Source organism: Cardiocondyla obscurior, linkage group LG01 (assembly GCF_019399895.1).
Source record: "Cardiocondyla obscurior isolate alpha-2009 linkage group LG01, Cobs3.1, whole genome shotgun sequence".
Lineage (NCBI taxonomy): Eukaryota > Metazoa > Arthropoda > Insecta > Hymenoptera > Formicidae > Cardiocondyla > Cardiocondyla obscurior.
In genome coordinates, this window is record NC_091864.1 from 12,139,983 (window position 1) to 12,161,555 (window position 21,573).

General features: G+C 34.3%; 4 protein-coding genes across 4 annotated transcripts; 2 read left to right on the forward strand and 2 right to left on the reverse strand.

Annotated features, from left to right (window-relative positions):
* Positions 1-63: 63 nt before the first annotated feature.
* Positions 64-5,123, reverse strand: LOC139108324 (peptidyl-alpha-hydroxyglycine alpha-amidating lyase 1). The gene is made up of 6 exons (XM_070666493.1): positions 4,619-5,123; positions 4,284-4,476; positions 3,598-4,212; positions 3,109-3,522; positions 2,823-3,008; positions 64-1,751 (listed from the first exon to the last, which is right to left on the reverse strand). Exons 1-6 carry the CDS (start codon positions 4,712-4,714, stop codon positions 1,543-1,545), a joined length of 1,713 nt encoding a protein of 570 aa, XP_070522594.1. The 5' UTR covers positions 4,715-5,123; the 3' UTR covers positions 64-1,542.
* Positions 5,124-5,564: 441 nt separating this feature from the next.
* LOC139104564 (tRNA-uridine aminocarboxypropyltransferase 1) lies at positions 5,565-7,288 on the reverse strand. Its single transcript, XM_070660114.1, has 4 exons — positions 6,883-7,288; positions 6,625-6,765; positions 6,367-6,556; positions 5,565-6,265 (listed from the first exon to the last, which is right to left on the reverse strand). The coding sequence occupies exons 1-4, from the start codon at positions 7,108-7,110 to the stop codon at positions 5,922-5,924; spliced, it is 903 nt and encodes a 300-aa protein (XP_070516215.1). The 5' UTR covers positions 7,111-7,288; the 3' UTR covers positions 5,565-5,921.
* Positions 7,289-7,664: 376 nt separating this feature from the next.
* Positions 7,665-11,442, forward strand: Adipor (adiponectin receptor). The gene is made up of 7 exons (XM_070660059.1): positions 7,665-7,825; positions 8,543-8,820; positions 8,903-9,001; positions 9,133-9,304; positions 9,457-9,854; positions 9,984-10,148; positions 10,228-11,442. The coding sequence occupies exons 2-7, from the start codon at positions 8,572-8,574 to the stop codon at positions 10,360-10,362; spliced, it is 1,218 nt and encodes a 405-aa protein (XP_070516160.1). The 5' UTR covers positions 7,665-7,825; positions 8,543-8,571; the 3' UTR covers positions 10,363-11,442.
* A 1,206-nt stretch (positions 11,443-12,648) lies between these two features.
* LOC139104558 (transmembrane protein 205) lies at positions 12,649-21,550 on the forward strand. The gene is made up of 4 exons (XM_070660103.1): positions 12,649-13,278; positions 19,694-19,884; positions 20,027-20,190; positions 20,319-21,550. The coding sequence occupies exons 1-4, from the start codon at positions 12,992-12,994 to the stop codon at positions 20,604-20,606; spliced, it is 930 nt and encodes a 309-aa protein (XP_070516204.1). The 5' UTR covers positions 12,649-12,991; the 3' UTR covers positions 20,607-21,550.
* The last annotated feature ends 23 nt before the right edge of the window (positions 21,551-21,573 follow it).

Below are 21,573 nucleotides of genomic sequence, written 5' to 3' on the forward strand. Positions count from 1 at the left end.
TTTGCGAAGTTATATGCTGAAAAAAATAAATTTTCGTCAGTATATGTGGATTCAGTAAAGTAATACGCTCATAATCAATTTTATTTGAAAATATAGGTTTTTTTTGTATTTACGTTAGATACATACATGGATTACATACGCTTTTACATCGTACAGAGAATACTGTATTATTCCAAAGGGAAATCTGCATTAATAATTGAGATACAATACTGACTTAAATTAATATTTATTACAAAACCAAAATACGAATACAGAATTTATTTACGAGCTCGTTACGACAGTGATGTTAAACCAGTTAATGAATTATCGACAAGCAAGTAAATTTGATTTTGTAAAACAACATATACGTACTAGATAGTTAATTTAATAGTTTAAAGATAGCAACATACTCCATATACATTATACATATATAGAAATGTATAATTAAATGAAAAGAAAAGGCAAGAGAAAGAGATGTAAAAAAACGGTTTTCATAAAATAATTTTTTTTTCTCGATTAAATTTTTGTTCCCAAAACAATTATTAATATTTCATACTGATATGTTGCCAAATTATATAATTATTGAGTATTTAATTAATTATTAACTTGAAAAAAGGTTACGAGAATGCATCTCTTTTCAGGATCCATTAGCCTATCGATTATACATATAATTATACTATACATATAAATATGTATTTTCTGGTTGCTGTAAAATTTTTGCAAATGCTAAAATGTGTTTTAGCATTAATTTTATCAATTTATTATGTAAAATTTCTATGACTTTTAGATATTGATTACTCAAGATAAACAATGCAAGAGACTTACTTTTTCCGTGCAGGGTTATTACGTGACGTTGTAAATATTAAGCATATCAGACAATTTTAATTTTTTTAAGTAATTTTTCTTGCATAGTTTTTCTCAGATACAAGTGATATAGCCATTATAATCTTACGAGGTCTACAGTCATTAAAAACATTGGTACTTTTCATTAAATATGATTATTAAAAATAATGACTGTTTAAAATTTTTAATAAAAATGCGTCAGTATTTATACGGGTATCACCAGCAGACGTTGTCAATCTGCTAATTGTTTTTCATTCGTTCGAATGTAATAGTGCTACTTCGGTTGAACTAAACGTAATCGTGTAAAAAAAATGTTTTGAATTAATTTTTAAATCTTTTTTCCGTTTGATGTAAAACTGTGCAGCTTGAAGATTCAAGGCACATTATCAACCTCAGTTACATGAAGTCTTTATAAAATTGTGGAATGCATAAGAAAAAGCATCAAACTTATTTTCTCTGGACGAAGAAAGCATTTTTTTAAGCAAACCAAATCACTTTCAAGCGAAATAGCTTTATATTTTTGGAAGGCAAAAGGAAACAGATATACGGGAAGAAATATATAAATATATAAATAAAAATATATATAAATAATATATATAAATGCAGCTAAGCAAAACGAATCTAATTTCTTTGGTTTCCGTTGAATACTGCATATGTGTGTGTATATGTGCATGTGTATATGCGTGTGTGACTAGTGTTACGGGATTCAGCAGCGGTCCCTTAAATGACTCTGGCGAGACTGTTCTCGGGATGCTCGTCCTCCGACGTCTCCGGCTCCGTGTTCAACTTGCTGAAGTCGCGTGGATTCGGCCGCTTCTCCAGGAATTTGAAACTTCTGCCTCGCCGGCTCTCCATCAAACTGGTAAGCTTGAAGTTTTCCCGTCTTTCGGCCTCCCAGCGCATCTTCTTTCGCATGTTGAGTAGACAACCTGTATAATTCAGAATGTGATACACACCCGGTTATCTTTGCTGAAAAATGCTTAACCGAAATTTCGAGCTGGCTGTTACGAAAATTTTACCGAGCACATGCGCGATAATAAAAAGGTGTTCTTGTTTTAACTAAATTAAGCACTTTCTAGCAATGTTAATCTCGATCCAGTAGTATTTACTGGAATAATTTTCTCCTTTGATCGATGCATATCTTGTATCAAACTTGCAATTTTAATTTACTCTCGAGCTGTTCTGTTGATTCGATACGGGAAATAATTCATAAAGTCTAGATGAGAAATAGTATGTAGCGTTGCTGCTGTAGTAATTGAGAATAATCAAAGTCTCAAGTCGTACATTAAGAGAAAGACAAAGTAGGGTGAATAAGGAAGAAAAACAGGTACTATAAATTGAAAAGAATATTTTAAATTAAGGCATTTAACTAAAATTTTGTAAAAAATAATTAAAGAAACATATTTTCTTATCTAACAATAAAATATACGTAATAACGAGTGCAAATACATCAAAGAAAAAAATTAGAAGGAACAGTACATTACGTTTAAACAGTTGAACGTAATAATAAGGTAAAAAAGAAAAAAAATCGTATATCTTGACTATTTACAATTTAATAAATTATATATAGTGTAAATACACGCAAAATGCAAGTACGTAAAATGCACAATTCTTGATTAAAATGCATACAGGAAACAAAAATTAAAACACACAAACTTAAAAATCTTAGAGATTCTGATACCAAATCAAAATGATTGAAGTCTGGGAATGATTATTATCGGATAATAATAACAATTTAATGAAGCAATGTTAAGAAAAAATAATAATGACTCAGTCTTGAGTTTTTATTACCATGCAATAGCAATCATTCCTAAATTTCAATTATTACGAATTATTACGAATTATTACGAAGTTTTTCAAGCTGCTACTTAATAAATATACAAATAAATTAACACACACGTGCACAACAAAATTGCTACAACGAAAAAAACGATCGAAGAAGTATTTCTATTCTACCAATTTCGAGAATTCAACACTCTGTTCATCATAACGCCTTCTACCTTTCTTTGGGCATCTTGCTATGATAGCAGCAATTGCAATGCATGTTGTAATGAAAGAAACGGCCGCTGAGCCAAGAGTCAGAATCAATTTCGTCGCATTAGTCTTTTCAATATTGGTATTTTCAGTATCGGGATGTACTAGAATCTTGGAACGATATCGCTTGGCAGATAATGAATTATTTACCGCTGAAAAAGAACACAAGCAAATTTAGACGAATACATTTATATAATAATAGGAAATTATAGATCTTGATTTTTCTAAAACGCGTAATGTTTAATGTCGTACCTTGTAAAAATCTATACACTTTTTTATTATTCAACTCCACCACATATATCTCGGAACCGTCTTCTGTCACGGTTAAACTATGTGGTTGATCCATACTTTTGTTGGGCTCAAACGTAGATAGTATCTTCTTGGAATAAATGTCGAGCACAAAGCCTCTCACGGGTGCCGGATTATTTACAAACGGATCAGGTCCATTAATGAGATACAATTTTTCTTGAGCATAGGCGACACTGTAGATTTTTGAACCAATCGCAGGGTGACTGTATTCTTTGTGAAATGTACCATTGTTGGCAAAGAAGCATAATATCCTGCCGTTTTCTCTATCGGCGAGATAAATATAGTTTAATTCGTTCGCAAGTGCTAAAGCATGAGCGACGAGAAACGTGTAGGGTGAAGGCTGTGAATAGACAGGTCCTAAAAGAATAAAAAGCTTAGTTTAACATTTACTTATACATCGCTCGTAGTTATTGCTATCAGTTTTATCATTACTTCTGTCAGTGCTCCAACGTCGCCCCCAATGCAGAATTTGTTCACCATTCTTATTATACTTAATTATCCTAGAATTGCAATAGCCGTCACTGACAAAAAAGTCTCCATTACTATGTACAGCAATATCAGTCGGTTTACAAAATCTCCCTTTGTCGTTACCGGGAACAAAAGCCTCGCCTAAGATTATAGATGGCTTCAGTATGTTAGTTTTGGACGCATCAAAACGATCAATATTTGTCTCTGAGCTAGCCTGTATGCGTTTTAACTCTGCCAAATGCTTTTCTATGTCTTGAGCATCAAACTTGAATACCTGATGCATTGCCACATCAGTAATCCAATAATTTCCAGACTGATCGATAGTCAAACCATGTGGCAAGTAAAACATATTCTTCCCCCATTCTGATATCACTCTTCCATTTTTATCTAAAAGGATTATTGTGTTCTGCATTATTGGCCCTTTATTTGAATTAAACTTGTTCTCATTGTCAAAACTATCTTGTCCCCATACACGATCACCTCTATGAAATATGGCAATATTGCCATTTGGATCTATAGAAACTGCTGATGCTTGAGTAAGTTTTAGTTGGGCACCCCATTGTGCATCCCAAGTTACAGCTGGAAATAAATATAAAAAATATAGAAAAATATTAATCATAGATATTTAGAAATAATCTATCAATACTTGCTTTTATTCACAGTATCTGTAATTACTGGCTGCTCTTTGACTACTTGGCTGTCAGTTTTTATATACAACCCCTCATTTGTATTTTGTTGGTTATTCGGTTGGATTAAAGACCCTCGATCTCTGTTATCAATATCTGAATATTCTCTGTCATCGTCGGAATATTCGTTCGGGCTGAATTTAGTGTCAGGTAAATGCTGTAAGACAAAAGAAATTTTCACTTTTTTACACAGTACGCGATACAGCGATATATATGTTTGGCATTTGTAAACGAGTATGTAATTAACTTCTCAAATAGTTAATAGTTTTTTTTTTATTTCACAAAATATTTGTAATTACCTGAATACTTAAAATATCTCCCAGTGCTGCTGTAGAATGTACTAAAATATGAAGCAGAATCAAAACGTAACAGATGTCATATCGAAGGGTCGTCATTTCGTAAAATCATTCATTCGTATCTCCAATCTATCCCATTAATATCTGAAGCACTAGCGGCGTCTCGATCTTTGATACCGTATAATATCAAGGAGTATTTTGTACTTTTGAGAAAGATCAAAGAGATATTTGAACGAGTCGTGAAAATTTTTATAACAAATAATTCACGTTTACGTCACACTTCGACTACGTATGATAAAATACTAGCTCGCCGCGTGTAGCTGTCGCGTCTGTTAGTGTACTCAGAATAACATGCCATGTACTTGAAATCGCCCGGTACACTCGTTTGTCATATGTATTATTGTGGGGCAACAGTTAGCACGATTAGCAGGTAGGTTGGCGTGTCAGGAAAACGCACATTTCCAACAAGTGTCGCTAGACATGACGCCATGATATTTTGGAATACTTTACCGACGTTTTCTCATCGTGAGCTCTTATCATTGATCGAGAAATATGTTTTTCAAATAAAAAAAAATTTTTATAAACTTTTTTACTGTATTCTTTTATTACATTTTATCCACGTAAATTTTATTTTTGATATGATGCGAAAAAATCGTGCTAATAAAATTTTTTTATATTAATTATTATATCGAATCAGAAAACTATAAATTAACGTTTAAAATAGAAAAAAATATTAAAACTAATGACGCAGAAAAAAAAGCGTAAAATATCTCGCGATTATTCTCGATTAATAAGAACACAGTATTAATCTGATATTTATGTAACAACTTAAAGAATAAAATCTTGTAAAATTAATTATTATTTTTATTCAGGGGATTCTAAATTAACGTTTAAATAAGAAAAAGGATAAAAAGAATTAATAAATAACAAGAAAAACAAGCGAAAAATGTCACTGTACTAAGTAATATTTAATAAATTATTATACTTCTATCCACACATATAGAAAAAGAATTATTATAATAACACATTTTTGATATTTAAATTTATTTTATCATACATTTCTAGAAACTATAAATAACTAAAAATTGCAAAATTGCATTATTTCAAATACCATCTTGAAATTTTTTTAACTACATTGAATCCAGTACATTTCTGTATAATTACAGAATAACATTAATTTAGAACAGATATGCATTATAATTTACAAAAACATAACATAAATGATTGTTTTTTAATCAAATACAAAAAAACTTATTAATGCACATAAGAAATATATTATTAATATACATATAAGAAAATGTATTAGTTATTTGACTGGCCTTTTATAAGCTAGTAATCTGTTATGATTATACATAGAATGAATTTTTTCATACATATACTTAAAAAAGTATAAAAGATTATCATATTGTCCATTGTATTTCTGCATTATTTCTTCGTTATTAGTTACACAGTAATCAAACCATTTATCAGTATTTGATTCCATCAAATCACCAAAATTATTATACTCTTCTTCTATTCCAAGAGCATATGTGTGTAATTCCACTAGAAATTGATGAATTGCTTCAATTGTTGCTAAATACCATCTTGGGCTCTTTTTTTGATGACGCCAAAATTGAGAAATTCTGGACCTCAATATCACACAGCGTAGTTCTATATTAATCACATAGAAATAGTAAGTTCAACAAAAGTACAAAAGTCTTTGATTATAACTATAAAAAAAAAGGGAAAGAAAAAACTCCTTTCTTATATACCTCTCAATCTTTGATCTTTGTATATTGATTTGGTTTGTTGCCATGTACTATCAATAAAAATGGCTCTTTTTATGGGAAATATAGTTTCAGGAATTTCTGGTGAAATGTCACAGCTTCTTTCTTCTCTCTTGAAAAGATCCTCAACAGTTATATTCTTTGCACTATCTTTATTAGGAAAAACTAAAACAGTCTAAAAAATACATTGTGTTAAAAATTAAAATCTTAAGAATTGTAGAGTCTGAATAAATGTTTTCTTACTTCCTCTTTATTTAATATCTCTGGAAAATCCGGATATGTATAGATTTTTACATCCATTGGTGCAAGTACCGCAGCATGAGCAGCTGTGCTCTTGCCATCTATCTCACGAGGATGTTTAATGATATCAATTTTAATTGGCAGCTGAAAAAAGGTAACACAAAATTGTAACAAAACGAATAATAATACAAGTACACGTTTTAAATTAACTTTAGGCGCCTAGTTATGTGAAAATTTAATCGTGTACATAATGATTATTACCTTAACTCGTGGAAAATGCAAGCACGTGACGACGGGATGGTAACATGTATAACAAAAGAATTTCCGCGATTTGTGACAGAAGTCGCACTTCCCTCGCTTTTGGATCAAGCTTAATGCACGAGTATCTTTAATTCTTAAACGTGCGAAAGGGTTTCTGTCAATTATCATCTGTTTGTCCTCCACCTCAGACAATCTGTCAGTCGAGCTTTCGACAGCGCAATTTGCCATACCTTCGATTTGTAATCGAAATAACGTATTTGTTTATAACTGGATACGCATACAAAACTGATGGTATCGGAACAGCTAATATATATGATATGGCGAATCCTTAACAATTCAACAGTAAAGTGCTTCATGTATAGCAGGCTTTAGTATACAGAGCCGTGAGTGAATTCATGTATTCATGCCGAAGCCTTCTACGAAGAACCAATATAAAAAAAAGTTTTTACATTAAAGACTTGTTCCCTTTTTTAAAGATATATAAATTCCATTGATCTTTGAAAGTAACTCTTTGTTCTTGGGTCTCGATCCTTTTTCTTTTATTCGTGCTTAACTTGTGTCTGGAAAGTTTTTATTCTTAAACTGACTCCACACTAAGCTTATCTTTCTCCAATACAGATAACGTCGAAGACATGTTTTCTAAGCTAGTGCCGAGAGTTCACGAACAAAAAACAAATTCCGAAATCAATACCGAATAGTAATAAAAGGATAAACGGATGTTTGGTTAAATTCTAATCGTCGAGTCACGATCTTCGTTCCCCATCGCTCGTTTTGATACGGGCCTTTAGTCTTTAGACGTGGGCTGCTCGGGCTGGACGTGTCAGCCCGTTCACGGCGAGCGAAACGTGCGAGTTTTTCGACCAGTACTCTGACGAGAAGCCTAAAACACTTTGGAGCATGCCTACACAAATGTGAAACACTCGGAAGTATTGTCGTACGACTGGTATGTTACTGAAGGATCCAAATACACTCGCATTGACACGTCCCGTATCGGCTTTGTCGTTCACCATGCATTAAATTTCACGCCTGTTGCGCGCTTTCGCGACGCTACATTTTTTCTGCTTTTTCTTTTTTTTTTTTTTTTTTTTTTTTTTTCTTAGTCTCGTTTAAAAAGCGAAGTCGTGATTTTGGCTCACACGACCCGAGACGTACGATTGTCCCAGAGAAAAGAAAGAATAGAAACGATGAGCTATATAGAAAGAAAAAAAAATATATATAACCTGTAATTCTGGCAAGGTTAAAGTCCAAAGTCGGTAAACTTCTCTACGTTCTGATGTACGCGTTCATCGTGTCTTATGTAATAAGACATTCGCGAAATATTACGCATGCTTTCGTAATAAAAATTCTTATTCGCACAGCAGTGCGTTTTTTGGCAGACGAGGAACTTGACGCGAACTTGTCGTTCTCTTTTCCAGCGACCCTTTCATTCGGTGGCTGATTTGGTTGATTTCAGTTTCACGTTTCTCGAATCCGATAACTTGTTTACTCGCTCTTTTTTTTTGACAAATCACACTTTTTGTATTTATTTCTGAATGTGCACTTTTGCTAAATTTATATTTTAAAATTATAATAAAAGAATATGTCTTGTAACTGAAAAAATTCTTGCTTAAAGTTCTACAAGAACTTCGTGGCACTTGTATTGTTATTTTTTGTCTTCCAGATTTGCAGTTAATTATTTTAGTGTGAACCATGTCACAATACGAAGATGTCATTCTGGAAGCCAAAGAAACGGATGAAAGATTACCAATGGAATTGGCAGGAATAAGGCATCGTATTCCATGGAGTGAACGTGTATTGCTAAATAGTGAAATTCCTGGTTTGCATGAAGTTAAAGAATTGTTAGAGGATGATGACGCAAGTTGCCTGGGAGAGGAGGAGGATGGAGTTGGTTGTCCATTGCCCTCAACACCAGAAGATGATCATCTCTTGGATTGTGAAGTATGTGTATCATTTTTTTACTTTAAAAAAATATACAAGAAATAACAATTACACTATTATACATTTATTAATTATATTACAGATGACAGAAGTGTTGAAAGCAGGAGTGCTCAGTGATGAAATTGATTTAGGTGCATTAGCTCATAATGCAGCAGAACAAGCAGAAGAATTTGTTCGAAAGGTAACAAAGCAGTGAAAAGAATCTTCACTTCTAGATAATATCAGAAAGCTAGTAACCAAAATTAATAAATATGTTGTAATTTGATATTGATTAGCAAGTTACAAATTTAAGCTGAACAAGTTAATTTGTAGGTATGGGAAGCATCGTGGAAACAATGTCACTTCAGAAATTTACCAAGATGGTTGCAAGATAACGATTTCTTACACGCTGGTCACAGACCACCATTACCCTCATTTTATGCATGCTTTAAGAGCATATTTCGAATTCACACAGAAACTGGAAATATCTGGACACATTTATTAGGTATATTATTTTTTATTGCAGTTGTTAAGTAACATTAAATATATCAATGTGCACTTTCTAAAAAAAAAATCGACATATACCACATTTTTTTAAGTATACCTTGTAAGTTTTGGTTACCGATTTTGCTCATAAAGATATTTTATTCTTTACAGGCTGCGTTGCCTTTATTGGTATAGCTATATTTTTTCTAACACAACCTCCTATAGAAATTCAATTGGAGGAAAAATTGGTGTTTGGTACCTTCTTTGCTGGTGCTATAATTTGCCTAGGAATGTCATTTGCCTTTCATACAGTTCATTGCCACAGTGAATGTGTGGGAAAGTTATTTTCAAAGTTAGATTACTGTGGCATAGCAATGCTTATTATGGGTAGCTTTGTACCATGGCTTTATTATGGATTTTATTGCGACTATCAACCTAAGTTAATTTATCTGTCTGTGGTGGTTGCCCTTGGTATAACCAGTATTGTAGTATCGTTGTGGGAGCGATTTGGAGAACCAAATTATCGTCCGCTCAGAGCTGGAGTTTTTATGGGCTTTGGACTTAGTGGAGTAAGTTATTCTTTTTAATTTAAAATTAATATTTTTTACAAAATTCTACATGTCTTATTTAATATTTTAACTTGGTTTAATAATATTTTAATAAGATTTTAAATTAATAAAATATCGATGTACATTTAGGTGATACCAGCTGTACATTATGCTGTTGCCGAAGGCTGGTTTAAAGCGATTAGCCAAGCTTCCCTCGGCTGGTTAATACTAATGGGATGTTTGTACATATTAGGCGCGTTATTTTATGCTTTAAGGGTACCTGAACGTTTTTTCCCCGGAAAATTCGACATTTGGGTAAGCGACATTGAAATATTAATTTATAACCATTCGATGTCGGATTATTTTCACACGATATAATTTTAATATTTTATAGTTTCAGAGTCATCAAATCTTCCATGTATTAGTAATCGCAGCTGCTTTTGTTCATTACCATGGCATTACAGAAATGGCAATGCACAGAATGACAATAGGCGACTGCACAAATCCATCACAAGTGTTAGCTTTTTAAATCTGCGGGCATATACTTTCATCTTGTTGATAACTTTCATATTTCATTAATCTAATAAAAAAGACTACAAAAATTCCTAAATCTTACGCCAGCATATTTGTGCTGTTGAAAGATATGATAAAATAAGATGGATACATTTAATTTTGAATTTATTTTAGAATATATTTTAGAGAATATGTTGCTGGTTTATTTAATTAAATTATTATATTTTTATTAATTTTAAAAGTAAAAGTTTCTTTTTGAAAATGTTTGTATATTAACAAGCTGTTTAATATTTGTTGATTTTATTCCCATTCTTTTTGAAATGAATGTAATTTGGATATATATTGACATGTGATTGATATACTTCTTTACAGATGATCGAATTTATACATCGATAAAATCTTATATACAGGAAATTTCAATAATATGCATAATTACAGTGAAATACAGTATTTAAGATGGAGAGATTTTTTAAAGTTTCTTCTTAATACTAAATGCGAAAGTGTGCATATCATTGTAAAAGATAACCTTTATTGGAATTTAGATATTATATACAGGAAATAGAATTCCGACAGAAGTATACAATATAGGTTTAAATGGCCACGTATTACTTATTCTCAAATTAAAAAAATTTATCTTAGAAATCATATGAATATTATGTAATATTACATTATATTATATTTTTCTGTATAATTTTTTCTTTATTGAACATATTTATGTTTTATTATAGCTATAAAAGTATAAAAATACTTTAATTATAATTTAATTATTGTTGAAAAATGTTAATATTAGATCGTTTTTTTTTTATTATAATAATTATGAAAGCATTAGTTGTATCTATTGGGGATTAAAATCATTTTTTTAATATTGGGGATTAAAAAAAATTGGTTTTATAAATTTATATACTTAATATAAATTGAATATATAACTATGCGAGAGTCGAAATACAGACAATAGGCAACGAAAACGAAACGCATATGTGACTAAGATTTAGGAAATAATTATTACAATGAGCAATTTTGTAGCATAAGTACTATGAAACCTGTAATATATTTTGAACAAAATTATTGTTAAAATAATATGAAAATTTGTTTAATATATGCGTATTATATATATGTATATACATATATACATATATATGTATATATGTATATATGTAATGTGTGATGTACCAATTTAATTTTTTTACTGCATTTCTTATTTTCCAATTTGTATACCATATTCGAAGTTCTTAATATATAGAATTCTAATAATATCTATATATATTAGATGCATCAAATAAATTTTATATATAAAAAAACTCTGAAAGAAAGAAAGAAAAATAATGTTTAATCTTCGAATTAAACATGAGTGACTTATACCTCAAGATTTAATTATATCAAAATGTCATTTTACTGCTAATCCTAATGAATCTTGATCCTTAATGTATAACTTATTCCTTTTTAAATTGTCGAATCCGAATACTTTGATATACATTGTGCAATACTAAATAGAAATTTTTGTGTTTATTGTTTTCGTTATTTCTATCTTAATTAAGATTTTAGTTTTCAACTTTAACTAGCCACGTTAGTCGCTCCTAGGATTGACAAAAAACACATCGGTCAAAAACCGAAGCATAAAATCATTTTGGACTTTGACCAACGCTATCTGTCACTACTCAACATTGATTAGTCAATCCTAAGAGCATCCGCATTTCGGGCTTTAATTATGGTATTATACATATACGTAGATAAGCGCTTATAAGAGTAAAAATAGTATTTCCAAAATTATAACTATTATTTATATTCTTATTGCGTTATAATAATATAATATGTAACGAAAAATGTAACGTGAAGTGTCGTTTTAGAGAAAGAAGTTTCCAAGGAAGAACTCGTTCGAGTCTCCCTCCTCTTTCAACAGGGTTCTCGTGCAGTAACCATGGGTGCTCGAAAGAGAGGGGAGAGGGGTAAAACGGGGTAATTGCCCCTCTGGAATTGAAAAATTGCGATGTTAAAACCTAGAAGACTCCAATTCCTTTTCGTAGATTCATTAATCAATACGCGATTTCATAAATATGATATTGATTTAGAGATAAAAATTTAAGTTATTTTTTTACAAATTTTTTTATATTTAGAAAATCCTTGAAGTTTTGTCCCCGCTCTTTCTGATTTTTGTTCTGCGAGCGCCCATGGCAGTAACCCTTCCGCATATATCTCGTCCACCCGGTTTACTTGACGGGGACGTCGCGGGAAGGAACGGAGGGAATGACATAAAACTGAAGTCGATATCGAGACGTTGCGCACTCTACGACGAACAGATTGAAGAAAGAGAGAACGTGCCGCATTTTTTTTTCCTTTCGCGCGTTCTCACTCCGCTGTGCACCACCGTCCCACGCGCGACACAACGTGATTGGCGCGAACACCCCAGCTGAAGTCGACCACAGGTCCACTGGAGCCATCACTAACCACGTTCAGTCCACGCCACGAGATAGAGATTGTTGGATGCACAGAAAGTCAGAGAGTGCCGCACAGTGATCTATCGTCCCGGTACCAGTCGCAGACTAATCTATATCTTCCGACGCGCTCACCATTCGGGGAGTAACTCAGAAAATTCGAAAGATACTCTCAATAATTATTCGACATTACGATATCGCAAGAGATCAGCGACTATGTGCGTCCGTACGTTGGTCGGTAACGAGACAGGCGAGCCGATCGCTCCGGTTGCGGACACGAAGCAGTACGGCAAAGCGTCTCGCATCAAGGAAAAGTACATGAAGCTCTACGAAGAGATGCTGGAGAAGGATGAGCTCCAACGTCGCCGGGTACAGGCGGAGGACGCGCTCTTCTTGCCAGATTTGGCCGACGACGTCCTGGTCGCCAGTACCAACCACTACAGCGTGATACTGAAGAAGCTGTCCGCGTACTACGAGGTCGTACGCCGTACCAAAATGTTCAAGTAAGTACGTGACTTTCTCTCCCGTTGTGACTTTTGGCACAAAGGTCTGATCTGTGGAAACGGTAAGACGATCATTTGTTACGAAGACGACCGGATCCCCCTTAGCTCTTGTCTCATTTGTTGCGCTTTGCTTTCTTCTACCGCAGGTTCCGCGACGACAAGCCTGGGGTTTTACGGAGTCAGTCAGGCGGCATATGAATTTTGGAGTTCGCGCGACGTTCTCGTGCTCTTCTCCTTGAGATTCTCCCGTGAATACGCGCTGCACGCTTGCAGACGTACTTTCGCACGGTGAGATTATTTGCGCCTGTTGATTTTACAGACGGGAGAGACTTGTGTACTTGTATCATTCGCACGATCTTTGAAATCTACGTCGACACCTATGTGCCATCTGCCACCAGATCTAGCTGTTTCGGGCTCTCTCACAGTAAAAGCGTTGTTATCACGTATAATCTTACATGTAAATTGCAAAACTCGGTGCTTAATTCATCGTGTTTTCGCACATGCAGCATTCCTACGGATTCAAATATCGACAGTTTTCTTTGTGTCTCCGTTACGTTGTCTGTTACTTGAGACGCGTATCGCTATCAACGAACCCGGATAATGAATGTATAATAACGAATGTATAACGTGATACATAAAAATAATCTCTACGCATTTTCTTAGGCGTATATGCTCTCCGCGGAGTTAGCTTTCGTCTCAATGTTTTGTGACAAGTCATATAATCTAATCTCGTACGTAATCGAAAAATATACCTTATTTGCTAAATCTGTTGGATAATCGACGTCTGTCCCGCAGATAGTGTGGACGATTAGTCGTGTTTGAAAATTTTGATGACAAAAAGTTTAACTCGAAGAGTATCCCCGATTTGGAGTATAATTAGAACGCAAGTCTTCTGAATTTCTGAACGTAGCTTAGAATTGTGATCATTATGAGTATATATGTTCTACATTCGTTTTTAGAAACCGAAGCTATACAAATTTTATTTATTTCTAATTACAAGTTATATCAAAATAGATCGCATTGATGCACCGAAAACCATCATTAATTGCCGGTGCAATGCGTATTCTAGACGATTTTTAATGTATATTGAATTTTAAGTGATTTTTATCAATTACTTGGATAATGTATTTAATTCAAGTCTAATAACGTGCAATTCACTTCTGTTGAAAAATCTAGTTTTTTTCTTTTTTTTCATAAATTTGTTGCACGCGTATGGCACACGTATGACGCACGTTATCACATGAATACCTTTTTCTTATTTGCACTTATCTTCTTTTACGTCGGCACTCATCTCATGACTATTTCCGAATTGTTACGACAGCTCGAAAGAGCTCAACAAATAACAGTTTCCTTATCTAATTAGATTAAATGTATTTTTTTTAAAGTCAAAGTAATTACGACGTACCACAGTAACAATTATTATAATTTTAATTTTGGTCTCTCTCTCTCTCTCTCTCTCTCTTTCTCTCTTTTTCTTTCTTCTCTTTTTAAATTTACCTTCATAACGTGGAGTTAGAGATATTTTATTTTTATACGAAAGGTGTAAAAATAACGTTGCAAATAGCGTGTTACTTTTGCCGAAAGCCTCTGTCTATTGAATAAGTGGTTTTTTTCTGAGGTCATCCTCGCGTTTCCGTCTTTTCTAAATATATGTATTTTTGAAACGATCTTTCAACATCGGATTTTAAAGAAATGGAAAAGTTCGGCGGATCTGCGCAAATCCGCTTAATTCAGCAGAAAGATAAACGTTTCGATAACTTAACATTCGAATAATTCCAAGTAACGTCACTGGCTTTACTTATTTATTAATTAATTTATCTTTTTTTTTATTATTGAGGGTCATGTATAATGAAGATGTATTGCGTGATCGAATAAGATCTTCTGTTGATAGCTATAATTATTCTAGGCGTTAAACACTTAGCGTTCACAATTAGCTGGATCGAGTGGTAATTACATGTCTATGGAATGTCATGTGCGAGAGCATCAGATCAATGACTCTACCGAGCGTTCTCTCGGAAGATAGAGAAACGTATGAATGGAACAATAATCCACAGCCTTGCAAAAGATAGGAATAGCGCACGCAATGCAAACTCGAGTTTTCTTCCGCTCACACTTTGAAGCTTCGTTTGCAGATACTTTGTCAATTTTTCTGTCGTTGTCTTGCGTTCTCTCAAGATATCTGAACGTTACGCTACAGCACTTTTTACTTTTTTCCCCAATATTTGCACGCGAGACATAAAAAAGAAATAGAATTTTACGTGGATGTTATTTCAAATATGACTAAACTAAATTTTTTAAATATTTTTCTGTCCACATATGCAAAGTATTAAGACAAAATGCGGGATTAATAAACACCTATTTTTATTTTTTTTTTATATAATTGTATCCATTTATACTTTATAGATTTCCTTTTACATCTGCGTTTGAATATAATTTTATTACAAGGCTGTACAAAATTTGGAGCAAGGACAATTTCTACCGCGTAACGGCTCCGAGTGCAATTTAGTAACAAATTGAGCCTCTTACTGGGCATTTCATTATGTTAATCGTAACATCGTAAATTATCATCGTTTCTCATTAATATATGTAATGCGCGAATTTTTCGCGCGCGAGGCGTCGGCAATTCTTGTTTGCACAAGCATAATGAAAGATAATGGACTTCCCTTTCGCGCGCTGGAATTGCATACGTGCGCGTTCTCGGGCTTGGCAACACGACTCCAATAAAAAAGATATAATTACAGGCTTCAGGGCTGCCCCGGGCGGCTGTAGAAACTCGTTCGTGCGAAGGTGGGAAGGAACGTGTCTCGCTAGGGACGGTTTCTTATTAAAATGCTCAGGGTCCGCTGATCGATTATTCGGGCGTCTCGAAAAACGTGTCCTCCGAAATTATTTAATCGTCTCCGATAATTACTTTTGTGAAACGCTCAACGCTATCGTCTTTTTTTTTAAGATATATACACACAGTTAATCGCTCGATCTGAGTCGGTTATATTTTTATTTCGCAATGTATCACTAATTTCGTATTATTGCAACGCGACGTTGGTTTAATATCGGTACTTTAAATAACGTGAAAATCGTGACTCACTGATATGACGAAACCGTCACTAGAATTTCTCTTTGCGCTTCTCGTTTCTACGCGGGCTCTCGATTAACAGCTCGACGTTATAAGCATATTAATGATAACAGATTGTTCGATAACCGGCGTCACACGACTGCGAATTTAGATAGAATCTTTTTATAGAAGTTCGACTGTGAGCGAACGCAAGCGGATAATTTTTGCCAAAAGGCCCAATATGCGTTCTATTTGCCGCGTATATAACTTGACGGCTCGCCAAGTTGGCCGCATCTCTCGCATCTTCAAAGAAATAGCGAATGAAGCGTAACGCGATTTTGTTCATTTTGCGACGTTCCGTTATCCCGCCCAGCCGACGTTTCCATTAGGAGCACGTCACGGGGCGCTCGATAAGTTTCTTTTTCTTTTTTTTTTCTTCTTCTTTTCGCACAAACCCGTTTGTTAACCCGTCACCGAGTTACTCAGTTATCATAGAATTTATTTTAGTAATTCTTCAATTAGCATCCCCTATTTAACGCGATAAATTCTTAACAATTAATAAATACTTTCATATTTTCCTTTTCTCTCGCTCGCTCTCGTTTCAGGCGTCTATATCACTTCAATTTATTATATTACATTAAATAAATATGTATTTAATCGTACAAGGTACTCGACGTAGATACAACAGATTTACTTAGGACCGAGTTATATTATGAATTAATGCGAGAACGTTTAACGGTGATAAAACGCACAAGTCGGTCGCGTGCAATAGAGATTCACGCGTGTTACTTTGTACCGTTAATAAAATTGGAGGTGATTGATTTTACAGATTGTATGTTGCCACGATTCGAGCGGCTGGTCGTGCGTGCCTTCTCGCACGTTTCCCCGTGCCACTTGATAATACCGACTCGGGGCCGATGCATTTACACGCGCGAACGCTCGCACACGCATAGGTGCGTCCAGCACGTCGAATTACGGCCGTGCATCCGGATCTGACCCTCGACTCTCCCTTTCGCGAATTCTCTCTCGCACGAGAGCGGAAAGTATTTTAAATAGAGAAGAGAGAAAGAGATGGGTAAAAAAAAGAAAGCAACGTAAAAAGAGTAGAAAGAATCTTGCAAATATGTTGAAAAATCAAATATACTCGCGCTATTTTTGTTCAAAGCGCAACTAGAGAAAGTACATATTACACCTTATTTTTTTAAAATTGCGTTTTGGACAACAAAGCTAAGATTGTCTGGGATTTCTAAGAGAGACTTTTCAAAGGGAGAAATAACGTGAAAACAAAATTGCTAAACTCCGCGAGAGGTTGTAAGATAAGCAGTACTTTGCGCTTGCAGCGTGTTGTGCAAACTTTCATGCAATCTGATCGTAAGTACAATATCTTGAACGTATTTTCGATCGTCTGAACACTTGTTACGATTGATGCAAAAATTATGAAACCTTGCAAAACGAAAATATTTAACAGCGTGGACGTGACGCGAAATGCTCGGCGGACAAAAAGTTTCCGCTTTGCGTGCGTCCGTTCGTGACGAAATTTTTATTTTGTAATCTTGAAGAAGCAGCTGCACAAGAGACACGCGTGGTTGTCCGTGCTGATGACTTCTCGATCGACCTCGTAGTGAATAATTGGCGGTTTAAACGGGATCGGCGATCAATGCGATCACGCGCGTCACTATTGTCGTAAAAGTTTCATATCGGGTCAATTAAGAACAAATTGCGCTTCAATCACGATAAATTGCCCTCCCGACGAATGGTACCCTATACGATTTTATTATTAAATATATTAATGCGAGAAATTAGCCCAAGGAAACGTATCTCTATTGATCCGAGACTCTTATCTTGGTAACGAAAGAAGAGTGATTTTTCTTGAAAGTATCTCTCCCCGCTTGTCTCGTATAATATTGACATTATTGCGCAAATTTCACGTCGACGAAGATTATACAAACTGATTTATACAATGCCGCGTGGCATTATCGTGGCTCCGCACCACACAGCTGAGAATTTTGCAAATGTTCCTCGTTCAATTTTTAAACTGCGCGAATAAAAAGAAAAATATCTCGAAGGAGCCAGTGTAGACACGGGCTGTATTACGCTTTTTTTTTTTTTTTTTTTTTTTTTTTTTATTTTATTTAATTTATTTGCACGTGATTAATGAACGAAAACAAATACGATTAAAATCGTCACAGGTAATATAATTTCGTACTTTAGCTATTAATATATTGGGTATTAATTTCTGCAGCGAGACAGGCGGCCTTAATTTAAAAGAGTGTACTCCTCGTAAAATATAAAAATGTATGTTAATCGAAAACGTATGTTTGCACACTCGACGTGTTGCAAAAAAAAAAGAAAAAAAAAAAGAAAGAAAAGAAAAAAGGGAACAGCACCTCGGGGTGTTCAGGTATATCTGGTATGTCATTCATAAACCATGCAAGACATTTCGGAGAAGAATCTCGCAGAAAAAAAAAATAACGCACGCTCATGTGACATGTAAAAGAGTTATTACTTTTTCATTTTTAACACGCCGCAGGCAGCGTGCGTTTGCTCTCAGGAGAAAGAGCCTTATAAAAAGAAAGAAAAAAAAGTAGCGAGTTTTTCAAGCCTTTTGCCTTCTTTTTTTACGCGTCAAAGTTTATTTATACCGAATATAAATGATAATAATCGCACTTCTTCAATATTTTACTTACAATATTAATTGTTAAAGTTGTTCTTTCCGCCTCTTTACTTTATCTTTATTTTGTAATTGCTTTTATCTTATCGTCAAATAGTATATATATATTCACTTATGAAAGTAGAATCTTTATAAAATTTTTGCATATGCGAGATTCTTCAGTTTCATTCGGAAACGCGAGTCGGACGAATTCCATATGGGATGCTAATCGCGTATGCTCGCGGACAATAAAAGAGTAGAACACTTCCAGACGTCTGTCTTCGGCCTCGGCAAATTTATTCGACTTTGACGTCACGTCACGACACGCGTGTAAGTCATCGGTAAATGCGGCGCGTTGCTAAGATTACTTAACGGAGAATCGCACGTAACGAATATTGAACCGGTCGTTGATATCTCGCGGCTCTGTGTCATAAGTCCGCGCAGTTCAAGGTACTCCTCAAATTATCTAATACGGCAAGCTGCTTTACTTAGCGATAACTTACGCATATTTAACAAAAATCACGTTGGGTTTATTGCAGCGAATTTTCCACGGGTGATAAGAGTAGATTGCAGAAGAAGAGATTGAACGTTCCAGGGATAGAAACTTATAAATTTGCAATCCCCTTCAATCGTGATCCCCTGTAAAGCTGTTCCCGCAAACGAGAAATTCGAAATTTGTTAAATAAAAGGAAAATGTATTTATTGTTTTGCAGGATCCTCTTTTACACGACGCAACCTGCGCACGTAATCACGATCGCGGCGGTCTTGTTCGTGACGTCGGTTCTTTTTCCACTCAAGGAAAGGGTGCAGGCTTCTAGTCCTTACTCGAGAATGATGTCCTTCATTTATCTTGCATCCTTCGTCGTACATTTTGGTGCCCAAATTTGGATGACTTTTGTATCAGGTAATTAAGGTCTACGTAATTAAGAAATACTAAATGTACTGCCAATAAAACGTGATACAAGAGCGAAGTAAATTCTTAATGCTTTGTGTCTCTCGATCGAAATTGACTTTCTCTGAAATAATATATGATTTAATTTTTACAGGTCTATCTTTGTACTTTGCTCTGCCGCGACATGCGTTCGGCGAAGTGCAGCGTGTTCTGTTTCCAAGATATTTCACAATTAACGCGTGCTTGAGTCTCATCACGCTTCTTATATTTGTCAAGCATCACCCAGCGCATACATGGGATTCCGAAATTGCTATTCAGGTACACGAATAAAATACTTGTTACTTGAGATATATAATTTAATTTCCTCTGGATTTAATTTTTATTTTATCTTAGATAAATTTAACAAAAGTTCGCGAGGAGAGAGTGAATCTTACGTTATTCCACAGGTTGGTGCGATGTCTGGAGCGTTTTTCCTGGAGTTGTTGATACGTCTATACTTGACACCGCCACTTCTTCAACTGATTGTGCAAAAAAATAACTTTGAACGCGCGGCGGGCGTTGGTAACGAGATAGGCCGTCACAATCCTGGACCGCTTAAAAACTGTACGCACTACTTGAAAATTCATCGAGCATTCCGTCGAGTGCACGTGTGCATCGCTATGGGAAACATGCTTACTATGGCATGCACGGTACTTCATCTCTATTACATAGCGAGCAAATTATGTGCTTTATAAGAACAATTAGCTTCCATATAAAATTTAATATGCGTATTAATTCGTGAGCTCAAAGAAGTTTTCGATAGAAAAATTAATTTTGAAAAAAGCTTTTAGTAGTAGTACGTTAGTACATGTCTCGTACAGTGGTAACGGAAGCCTAAATGCACACTGAAATATTCAGATCTGGTGGTGCAAGATGTGATTTTTCCTGCCATTAAAGTTATTTTCAACGAATTAGACTATATAAGTCTTTCAGTGCAGCTGCCTTTTAAACCTCGTAGAATATCGAGGTTTAATAAATGTTTAGATATTTTAGTATATCTTGTATTATTAATCTGAACTTACTCTATATTAAAATAGAGTAACCATTCAGAGAATGTCTGATTATTCGCATGACGTGAGTCACGTTGTGACTTATCTTCAGAACCAGAGTAGCCATTCGGAAGAGAATGAAGCCGAAGCGAAGGTAAACGATCAGTTTTAACATTTCTCACAAATATGATCTGCTTACAATTTGTTGCTAGTGCTTTATAAATTATTGCTAAAAGTAGTGCGAAACGCGTGCATGTAATTTGTGAGAATGTTTCGAGATTGAGTGGACATAATTTATTCACCGGCGCACCAAGTGCGATGTTTGTAAATAATATACATCTGGTATAAAAATATATTGAATTTATATATGTATGACTTAGGATAAACATATTTTTATATGTGTATGTTTTCTTCTATAAACTTTTAAGGCATGAATTTTGTCAAAGCCTGTTTTAATTTTATTATATCGATGCGAGGACAATTAAACTTTTGCATTAAACATGTATTAACAATTTAGATCAAAATGCCTTGTCTAGGATGAAAAGTTATACCTTATTAATATTTTTTAAGTGTATTTATGATCAATATTTTATACGATTTCAAAATCGTTGTTATTATATTGGATGCAATAAAAATTTATTTACTCTGTATCAGAGTCAATAAGAATATTTAT

Bases quoted from the DNA above. Each gene is read 5' to 3' on its own strand.
- LOC139108324 (XM_070666493.1), bottom strand. From the start codon at position 4,714: ATGACGACCCTTCGATATGACATCTGTTACGTTTTGATTCTGCTTCAT. The intron at 4,477-4,618 runs GTAATTACAAAT...TTTGTCTTACAG, and splicing joins GAGATATTTTAAGTATTCAG to CATTTACCTGACACTAAATT. The intron at 1,752-2,822 runs GTAGAAGGCGTT...TGAATTATACAG, and splicing joins AGCAAGATGCCCAAAGAAAG to GTTGTCTACTCAACATGCGA.
- LOC139104564 (XM_070660114.1), bottom strand. From the start codon at position 7,110: ATGGCAAATTGCGCTGTCGAAAGCTCGACTGACAGATTGTCTGAGGTG. The intron at 6,766-6,882 runs GTAATAATCATT...ACCTTTTTTCAG, and splicing joins TGCATTTTCCACGAGTTAAG to CTGCCAATTAAAATTGATAT. The intron at 6,557-6,624 runs GTAAGAAAACAT...TGTATTTTTTAG, and splicing joins AGATATTAAATAAAGAGGAA to ACTGTTTTAGTTTTTCCTAA.
- Adipor (XM_070660059.1), top strand. From the start codon at position 8,572: ATGTCACAATACGAAGATGTCATTCTGGAAGCCAAAGAAACGGATGAA. The intron at 9,002-9,132 runs GTAACAAAGCAG...GTTAATTTGTAG, and splicing joins CAGAAGAATTTGTTCGAAAG to GTATGGGAAGCATCGTGGAA. The intron at 9,855-9,983 runs GTAAGTTATTCT...ATGTACATTTAG, and splicing joins TGGGCTTTGGACTTAGTGGA to GTGATACCAGCTGTACATTA.
- LOC139104558 (XM_070660103.1), top strand. From the start codon at position 12,992: ATGTGCGTCCGTACGTTGGTCGGTAACGAGACAGGCGAGCCGATCGCT. The intron at 19,885-20,026 runs GTAATTAAGGTC...TAATTTTTACAG, and splicing joins TTGGATGACTTTTGTATCAG to GTCTATCTTTGTACTTTGCT. The intron at 20,191-20,318 runs GTACACGAATAA...GTTATTCCACAG, and splicing joins ATTCCGAAATTGCTATTCAG to GTTGGTGCGATGTCTGGAGC.